The sequence below is a fragment of the Mastomys coucha genome, unplaced genomic scaffold (assembly GCF_008632895.1).
Source record: "Mastomys coucha isolate ucsf_1 unplaced genomic scaffold, UCSF_Mcou_1 pScaffold22, whole genome shotgun sequence".
Classification (NCBI taxonomy): domain Eukaryota; kingdom Metazoa; phylum Chordata; class Mammalia; order Rodentia; family Muridae; genus Mastomys; species Mastomys coucha.
In genome coordinates this window covers 140777461-140787661 of record NW_022196905.1, presented here as the reverse complement: position 1 = coordinate 140787661, position 10201 = coordinate 140777461, and the positions used below count along the sequence as shown (strand labels likewise).

Sequence of the window (10201 nt, the reverse complement as noted above, 5' to 3'; positions counted from 1 at the left end):
GTCTCTCCAGAAGTCTTCATCACTGAGCCGTCTCTCCAGAAGTCTTCATCACTGAGCCGTCTCTCCAGTTGTTTCGTTCTGTTCATTTTTCTTTCTTGTGCTTTGGAGCACTCTTATCACATGCACATACATTTTTAACATATGAATTGTATTGTGTTCCAGACCACCAGGTATGAAGTAATACCTAATGGTCTGTATGTGCTTGGGCTATAGGGAGGGGTACTGTTAGGAGGTGTGGCCTTGTTAGAGGAAGTGTGTCACTATGGGTGGACTTGGAGGCCTCCTCCTATGCTCAGCCTCTACCTACTGTGGAAGAGAACTTCCTCCTAGCTGCCTGAGGATACTGGTCTCTCCTGGCTGCCTTCAGATCACATCTGTCTGCACGCTGCCATGCTTCCTGCTATGATGATAATGGACTGAATCTCTGAACCTGTAAGCCAGCCTCAGTTAAATGTTTTCCTTTATAAGAGTTGCCTTGGTCATTGTGTCTCTTCCTAGCAATGGAAATCCTATCTACTTTATATTGATAATTTACTTTTCTGACTCTGTAATATATATTATATATATGCATGTGTTTATATAAATGTTTTATACACACACATATATTAATTATTCTACAAAGGATTAGGTTTCATTATAGCATCCTGAAGTAAAACATACCCTGTCTGCCTCCCCCCTCCCCCACCCAGCCCCATTGGCCCCTGCTAACCCTAGAAGCTTCTTTTCCACTCTCAGTCACATGTACTGCCACTGTCCCTCATTTCAACACTTATCATGGTTCATGACCTATATCCACACATATGTATGCATAAATACATAAAAATTAAAATCTGGGATCTGCATGTGAGGGAGAATGCACCATCTTTGCCTTTCTGATCCTAGGTGGCCATACTGAATATAATCATCTCCATGTATACTCTCTCTCCTGCAGATTTCATAATCTTTTCCACAGCTGAATACAACTCCTTGTGTACAGTCTCATCACCCATATCATTCATGGACATCCAGGCTGATCCTGCTTCCTTGCCAGTGCGATGTGAACACTCTGGCAGGGAGGACCCAGGTTTGAGTCCCTGCACCCATGTTGGACAGCTCACAACCACCTGTAACTCCAGATTTGGGAGCAGCAAACATAGACATCAAAGTGTCTTTGTGGCAGGGCTTGAAGTCTGTAGAGAATATGCCCAGAGGTAGACTTTCTGGATTGTGCAATTCCGAGAAACTTCCATGTTGGTTTCCAAAATGGCCGCACCAGTTTTCTTCCCACCAGCAGCAAATTAAACATTGTCTTTATTATTACTTGTTTTCTAAGAGATTGCCGATCACGCGGGGGTCAGATGGAAACTCACGGCTGTCGTAATTTGCACACTCCTGTTGACTAAGGATGCTGAGTACTTTTCAGGATGTTACCAGCCATTTGTTGTTTCTTCTTTTGAGTAGTGTCCATGCAATCCATTACTGGCTGGAGTTTTATTTTCTTATGCATGTTTACGTTTCTCTATGCAATGAAGATTCGAACCCCTACATGACATGTAGCTGCCGGGGCCTCTCTCACTCTTCAGGGTGTTTGATATGCTGATGGGTTCCTGTGCTGTGGGGAAGCTTTGTAATTATATGATATGATCCTGTTTGTTAGGTTTTGGCAAAATTTCCTGCCCAGGTGGAGTCCTGTTTGGAAAGCTCTTGTCTGTACCTGTTCACTGAGGTGTTTCCCTGTGTGGTCAGGTTTAAGACTGATCCACATTCTTGGTTCTTTTATCTACATAACACACCCTTCACTTCTTCCCTGGTCTTCCATCTGATATTAACCAAGCCAGCTTTCTTATGCATTGCCATTGCGGGATATATTTTCTACCTGTGATTTTCCTTAAGTCTGTGATTCTAACCTTAGACATGCCTTTTTGCCTCATTGGTTTATGTATCTTGGTAATCCCTTTTAAGAGGATTGTAATGATTAGGGAAAGTAGAGAGATTTTACGTGAATGAACTCAGAGTTCTAAGCCATCTTCAGAGACCATCTCTCATTACGAGTATGCTGATGGTTATTAAGATGGCAGAATGCTTTTTCCATAGTGCCCAAAGATATATTATGCACTAATGTCCCCCAGAAAGGAGTCCCCTGTGCTCCAACAGTGAAGAACTGGTTCCATAAGTCTATGGCTATGACAACCCCAGCGATTACAAGTCCCTTAGATGAAGAGCCAGAGCTGTTTATCATGTAGTGAGGATGGCCTTCACAGCTATTGGATGTTGAGGTGTCGTTCTTATAAAGATGTATACAAAGCAGCATCTTCAGTAATTTTATTGAATTGATGCAGAGTTGTATATTGTGTATTTTGTGTAGCTTCATGCTATACATTTTACATATAATCAAGTATAATGTGTGTGTGTGTGAGAGAGAGAGAGAGAGAGAGCAGAGAGAGACAGAGAGAGAAAGAGAGAGAAAGAGAGAGAGAGAGTCTAAAGGGAATAAGGGGAACATTTATTATCACAAGAACAGAAGAAAGTAATAGTCACAGTGTGTTTAAAGGACTCCTGGCACCACTGGCACAGATTCCTGATGTTCCTCTTCCTTTAAAAGGAAAATTATATTATACGAGTCTTTGTTATCTCATTCTTCCTTGGTCAAGGTGTACTGGGATTTATTCACCTTAAAGATTTATTTTTATTTTATGTGTAGGAATGTTTTGCCTGTACGAATCTATGTATACCACAAGTATGCAGTACCTAAAGAGGCCAGAGAGGGCGTTAGGTGAGCTGCCATGTGGTTCTGGGAACTGAACCCAGGTCCTCTGCAAGAGTGGCCAATGCTCTTGTGGCTAAGCCATCTCTCGGCCCCAGTATTTGTTCTCTTCAAAATTAGTTCCTCCTTGCTTAATACTGAGTTTTAGAACTTCTTTGATAAGTCTTTTATCAAATATGTGCATAAAACATGTTTCTTCTATTTGGTGATTCATCTTTTTATTCTTTAAAAAGCATCTTTCTTGAAGTTTCCAACCTTAACAAAGTTATAACTTATAAAAACTATTATTTCACTCTAATACCAGCAAGGATTTGATTGCAAGATACTGCAGTTTTAATTGAGCAGCCGGCTGAGAGGTGCAAGAGTTTGGGATTATTAATCAAGGAAAATGGTGGAGAAGTATTCTCAGATTCGTGTTAATTGGTGTGCAGAGTGACTGTCATTATCTGAAGGAAACCCCTCAAGGCTCCTCAGCTGGACACCAACTTCTGCAGTGTTGGCCACAGCTGCACCAGCGGGGGCTTTTCTCCCTCACCTACTACTCTGATCTCCCATACTGGATATTCATATTCAAAAACAATCTGAAACTGCATTGTAAATACTTTGTAAATGTTCCTGGATAGACTCTGAAGGCTTGCGGGCCTTTGTCTTTCACACTAACACTCTTCAAGTTACAAGCTTCCTCTTTTGTGGCTATAATTGTCACTAACCATAGCAGCAGCAACCAATATTGTCCTGTTGAAAAGGTTTCCTAAAAACCCCAGTGAAACACAATGCCGCAAAGCTCCCTTGCCTCAAAACCTGTGTTCAATTAGGCTGTAAAGGACTGTGCCAAACACCCCAAAGGCAGGCAGAACACTGGGCTCCACGTCCCAATCCATAAGCAGAACTTCACACGCTATTGCATGTACAGGACTAGAATGTCTTCAGGCTGCAAGCAGCACCTCAGTGCTCACCATCCTGAGCCTCCAATAAACGCAGGAGAATCAGAATGAGGTGAGTGCCAGTCTCAACAGCTAGTTCCTCGGGGACTTCCATTGCCTCTGTCTACTCTAGAACCACAAGGAAACGGGTGGGTCTCTAGGCAAGCTGCTGTGCTCAAGAGAGGGATGACAAATGCGGTCAAGACAATCCTGAAGCTCCCACTGACGTCCTCATCCCGACCACAGCGGCCTGTTAGCCAGCCAGCATCTCTCTCACACCTGCAGGAAGTCCTGCTGCTGCCCAGCACCCATCTGGACCCACACCTGAAGGTGAATCTCTGAGGGTGGGTGGGAAAAAGGGGGAGTGGATTTGATGGTGGGTGGGAGGATGGGGTTCAGACAGAAAGTAAAGAAGGTTAAGTAATTCTTTCTCATTTGGATTGATTGAATAAAGGTTAGGGACCCTAGGAAAGTTTTTTTTTTTTTTTAAAAAACATTCTGCTTTGGGTTTATCATAAATGATGTGATACTTGGCCAAGCATAAGAACTTGGGCCAAGGCCCCGACACCAAAACAAAACAACCAACCAATAACACCACTTGATGATTATGAACTGGAAAAGAAAAATCCATGAATCCTCATGCAGTCAGGCTGGCCTGGAATGCGCTATGTACACACAGATGTCTCTGAACTCCTGAGCCCCCTGCCTCTACTTCCCGGGTGCTGCTCCATTCTGTCTGCCCTGGTGTGGTGTAAAGGGGATGATCCCACGGTGATGAAGGCAAATACTCCACGTGCTGATCTCCATCCCATTTTAAGAATTACACCTGCAAATTCTGATTCTCATGCTAGCACAACACATTTTTTCTCAGCAGGCCACTGCTTGGGTAGAAAGACAGAGGGACATCACAGAGTGTGGGGATGGATGCAGCAAGGCTGAGATTTCACACACACACACACACACACACACACACACACGAAGCCATCACTGAAATCAGGCTGCTCAGTTCAACTTGGCCTACAGCCTTGCGTCTCATAGTCAGAAAGCCACTGATGAGTATTGAGGTGAACAGGAAGCTCCCACCCCCATCACACACACACTTAGAACTCAGTCACAAGTAAAAGCTGCATGGGAAGACTCCCCAAAGACTGAAGTGTAATGGCAGGTTCATTCAAGGCAACCAAACGGAACTGCTGCACAGGAGAACCACGTTGAAATGCCTTGCGAGTATGGTGGTTTGACTGAGGAATGTCCCCCATAGGCTCAGGCATTTGGTCACTTGGTCCCCTGTTGTGGGTGCTATCTGGGGAGTTTTGGAACTATGAGGAGACACAGACTCCATCGACTGCTGCTCTCTTCTCAGATCTGCCTCCTCTACAACTTGGGTTTCTCACGCAGTCATCACGGCTCCTTATCCCTGGGATGATATTTTATCAGAAGGTCCCATAATTCATTATGTTCATTAGGTCAACTTTCTAAAGTGAACTGACTGGCCTAGATTATCTTTTAAATGCAAAACCACACAGGTTTGCATTTGGGGGCTAGCAACTTCAGTCCATATTCCATTACATGGGATGCTTCCTGGAATCTTGTTTGATAGTCTGAAAGACAGGTAGTGTCAGAAGCCATGGAGGGAATTTAGCTAGGGACCAAGTGTCCTTGAGGCAGGTACTCATCACTGGTCCAGCCAGAGGCCACAGAGGATCAGCAGTGCTCAGAGACATAGAGTTTCTGTATGATCATGTGCACTACAATATCTCCCCTAGAGTGACAGATGGGCTTTCTATTGTATGTGCACACAAAAGCCCCAATGGTGGCTTTAAACTCCAGTTATCATCTTACCCCTGGAATCTGAGCTAGAATGAACTTGGCCTGTACTGTATTAGTCAAGATATTAGCAAGGCTGTGTTCCTTTGGGAGCTCTCAAGAGAGTCTACTCCTCTTTTTTTTAGGTTCTAAGGTCTGCCTATTCTCCGTCTTCAAAGGCAATAGTAGCCACTGAGCCATTCCAATAGGACACACTCCCATACCAATTTTTCTACTGCCCTCTTCCACATTTAAAGAAATCCCATGATCTGTAAATTCCTGGGCCCAGGAAATGTCTTTCTCTAAAGGCCAAGTGCTTTATGAATGTTCTTTTATGTATAATTAACATACATACTGGTTTCAAGCACAGGGGCACGGCTACCTCTGGAAGAGCTTGTGGGAGTATACCTATTGCAAGAGCTTCTGCAGCAAAACACTTGGGACTATGTCCAAACAGGTAGAATAAACCTGATTAATATAACATTCTGCTGAATACCACAGTTCAACCAGTAGCCTGATTATTAAATTTGTAAGTTTAAGTCAGTTTGCATTACTTATATTTTGTGTCAACAGATATTTGAGCTACTAGCAAGAAAGAGAACTTGCAAAAAAAAAAAAAAACCATCAAAGCAAAGAGAAATGTGTACATCTATCGATAACTTGAAAGGAATTTTATCTGTAATTATATAAATTTATATATTCTCTGAACATCCACTAATCCAAAATCAACTGTAATTAGTTTAGCTTTCAAGGGAAATCCATTTCAAAATGCATGGTAATTCATTTCCAGGCGACAGTTTCCTTAGCCAAAATTTACAAATCGCCTTAAAAGATAACAGTATCAAATATAATCCTTTTAAAGAAATAGGTATTTGCAGTGGTTCTTCTCAAATACATAAAAGCACTTGAGTCTCTCTTTCTCTCTCTCTCACATACACACACACACACACACTCCATACACACTCATAAACACGCACTTATAAACACATATTCACACAAACACTAACACATATAAACACACTCATACTCTCTCACACACACACTGATACACACACACAGTCATGAACACCCACTCATACACACACTCACACTCATATACACATTTATCTTCTGTGTTTAAGACTACCTGAATACAGAATTTCATAGAGACTTCCCAGCTATTACCAGTTCGTACACTGTTAAGTATGGAAATCCGCCACCACTGAAAGGAATAGAGGCAAAGTGAGAAAACAGGGCTAGGATGGAAAAGTCAAAGTGAGAAAAAAAATACAATTTCAAAAAGCATTGAAGAAAAAAAAAAAAGTTTTTTTTTTTGTGCTTCTCTAAATCCTAAAAAGAACATCCCTTAGGTATTTAATACTAACCTTTATTGACAAAATAATGGAGTCTTTTCTTCCTTACGGCTGAAGCTGCCGTCAGTCACCTACATATATGTGTAATATATATAAGATGTATGCAATAATCAGCTTACCTGCTCTTATTTTCTATTTGGAATTAGACCAATATTTGTTGAATATCAACTGTATACTAGGTACACTTTGGGCACTACTTTTCAACCTAACAGGTTAAAAAAAGACAAGACCCCTGGTCCTGTCAAATTTAATGAGACAGTTTTGCTAAGAAAAAATCCAACAATCAACGTAATCTTAAAAGGCATTAAAAATGGACACGTTGTGAAGTCTACATATCTGGCCCTCTCTCGTAAAATCGGGCTTGTATTTTCATGATGACAACTTTAAATACAGAGTCCGGTACCAGCAGCCCAGGGCTGACACAGGCATTGGCCATGGTGAATGGAGGAAGATGCTTTTCTTCACAGTTGCCACTTGCAAGTCAAAGTCCACTGGGTACCGTGAATCTATAAACATAATGCCAGTAGCCAGGGGAGCCAGGGGACTTACTCAGACTGCTTAGCTGGCGGATGATTGCGGCGAGCGTGCTGTTGGTCACACATTCTAGCTCACTGGTGATTCCTTCTGGCAGGGCACCACGGCACAGGTGCCGGGGCTCGATGTTCCTCTTCACCAAAGGCATGGCTGACAATCTAATAATTAAAAAGATATATATGTTCTTTAATAGACATACTTTAAAATATATTCATCTTATATATTTATATATTTAATTATATATGTTAAATATATAATGTAGTTAATATATATTTATATAATATATATTTAATATATATAGTACTATTTATCAAAGTTGGTGTATGTTGGCTTTCATTGCTCTATAACAAACAGGAAGGAAATCGTAACTGGTTCTGGAAACCCAGCCAGCTTTCAGGGGCTGGTCAGGCCATGGACCTTAGAAAGGCTCTCTAAGCATCATGGCTAGAGAAGCAGGACTCCCTACTCTTTCGGAGCTCATCCTTATATCACAGGTGTGTGTAGCTTCCACCCCTCACAAAGAAGCTTCTCCTTACAGCAAGAGAAACCGCAGAAAACCACAGTGGGACAGAGTACAGAGAGCAACAGACTGTGGACAGCTCAGCTCTAATGGATACACACACGTCCTGATGCATGGCTGAGGGAGCACTGAAGAAGAAAGGCCAGAAAGACTGTAAGAGCCAACACACCAGCAAGTCTCCTGTGAAACAGGCTCTTCTGGAAATGGCTGCATAAACAAAGATGGAGCAACGGCAGTATCAACGGCCATGGCAACACAGAGGGAGTGGGCAGTTTTGCAGGCCCCACTCTAGACCAAGACTACAGGCAACTATTTACTTCTGGGAGAAGAATTAGCCTCTCCCAGGGATAAGCACCCCCCCCCTCCTTATTAGCTGTCCAATGCAGAGTAGTCAACCTTGAAATCACATACACACTGCCAATGAAAATGGACTCAGTAGTAGTATGTCTGTATATGTGTGTGTACTGCATATACATGTAAAGACCTATACATATAAACAAATAAAAGGAGGCTATCAATGAGAGTTGGGACATGGGGGGAGTTTTAGGGAGGTTAGCTGGGAAAGGCTAGAGGAAGGAAAGGGGAGAAATAATATAATTCTATTTTAATTAAAAACATCTTTTTTAAATTTAAAAAGATTCCATAGCATTAATTATTATGGATTTTAATATTTTTATGGAGCATCCAGAAATATTTGTGTATGTTCATAAAAATACACTACATATTACTCATTTCTTTGTTATACAACAGATATACCTTTGCCACAATTGACTTGTCCATTCTACTGGTGAATGCCTTTGAGCCATTTTAACTTTGAGTCAATTATAAAGAATGCTGCTTTGAAAAACACTACACACATAGACACAAAACCAGATACACACACCAACTGTTGGGTTTCTAATGACCTTCCGAGACCCAAGTACAATACAGTCCTGGTCTCTGAGCAATGCCATGAGGAGAGAGTTGGGGTCCAAGTCTTGGGTCCCTGCAGGAGTGCCAGCGAAGGAGGCATCCAACCAGATTTCAGGGCCTCAGATTTCAATAAAGGGCAGTCATAGCAGGAAACAGGTTCCCAATTGGATTCATTTTCACTTATCTCCCTAAATGTACATATTTTAAACTAAAGAACTGCTCTTCCAAGAAGATGGAATTCTTTGCCTTTTTTTTTTTTTTTTTTTTTTTTTTTTTTTTTTTTAAGCTGGCCTGGATGTGGTGCCTGCTTTTTTTTTTTTAAAACTTTTATTGCATTATGATGAGAAAAGTTACATGATTTCAATTTATCTGAATTTGTTAACATTTAAAAACATATTTTAAGTAAATAGAACTGAATCACATTCTTGTTTCCCTTTTGTATCACTGCTCCTCCCAGAGACCCCCCTTCAATATCTACAATATCTTTTTTGTCATATTCCTTAAAATTTATAAAATATTATAACAATAAAAATAAGTATAAAAGTTGTTTGATATAAAACAACAATCAATTTAGCAGTCTTATGTAGATGCTCATCTACAGCAATAGTGAAATTACATTTTTCTCAATATGAATTTTAAATAACTCCAAACATATTAACTGTATACTTAAAAATAATACATCACTACTAGTATTTTCTTAAATGAACATGAATATATAAAGTCTTTTTGTTAGTTTTGTATTTAGTAGAGTTTAAGATCTTGGCTATTACTGTGGTACAAGCCCAAAATAAGACAATTTTTAGACATTGGGTTTCATTGTAATAAGGCTGTATTTCAATGACCCTCACATCACCAAAGGATTTTACCTCCATCGTAGCTAAGCTGAGAGTTGATAGTTCTGCTGCACCAAGAAATGAATTGTAGGCTCCATTTTTGGATACAGACTTCTTGCTATGGTCAAAGCTATTTGACTTGAGTGGGTGACATCATTCTCAGCCCACAGAGAACAGGTTACATCCATTTAAGAAATGGTGTAGGTATTAAGATGGTCTATCCATAAAGTCATTCACCAACTGTTTCAATGAACATTGGTTCTGCTTGGAGGGTGGCACAGACATTAGGTGAGGGTAAGAATTTAGTTCATTAGCTGTGATAATTTGGAAAAGCACTCATCTCAGAGAAAGAGTAACTTATAAAGTCCTCTTCTTCAAACTTGATACAAGAGTTACAAATGTCAAGCAAAGCATTCAATTTCACTTTGTTGTTCTCTTACGAGACACCTCCCTAGTTAATCGGCTATGTTTCTTTTGGGTATATGAATACTTTTGAAGTATATAAGCTGATCTGAAAACCATAGTATAGTGTAAAAACATGAAATAAACAATACTACTAGTAGAGAGGCTGAGATAGG

At 40.7% G+C, this 10201-nt stretch overlaps 1 protein-coding gene and 1 long non-coding RNA gene across 4 annotated transcripts in view; one reads left to right on the top strand and one right to left on the bottom strand.

The window, feature by feature from the left end:
• Wasf3 (WASP family member 3) overlaps nucleotides 1–10201 on the bottom strand; it is a 99590-nt gene that overhangs the window by 26207 nt on the left and 63182 nt on the right. For all 3 annotated transcript variants that reach the window (XM_031338745.1, XM_031338746.1, XM_031338747.1), the window contains exon 3: nucleotides 7374–7516. In XM_031338745.1, the coding sequence (XP_031194605.1) occupies nucleotides 7374–7506 (133 nt within the window). In that variant the 5' untranslated portion in view covers nucleotides 7507–7516. The remainder of the gene's footprint in view (nucleotides 1–7373; nucleotides 7517–10201) is intronic.
• Nucleotides 1–10201, top strand: part of LOC116068768 — a 43449-nt gene that overhangs the window by 18145 nt on the left and 15103 nt on the right. The window lies entirely within an intron of this gene.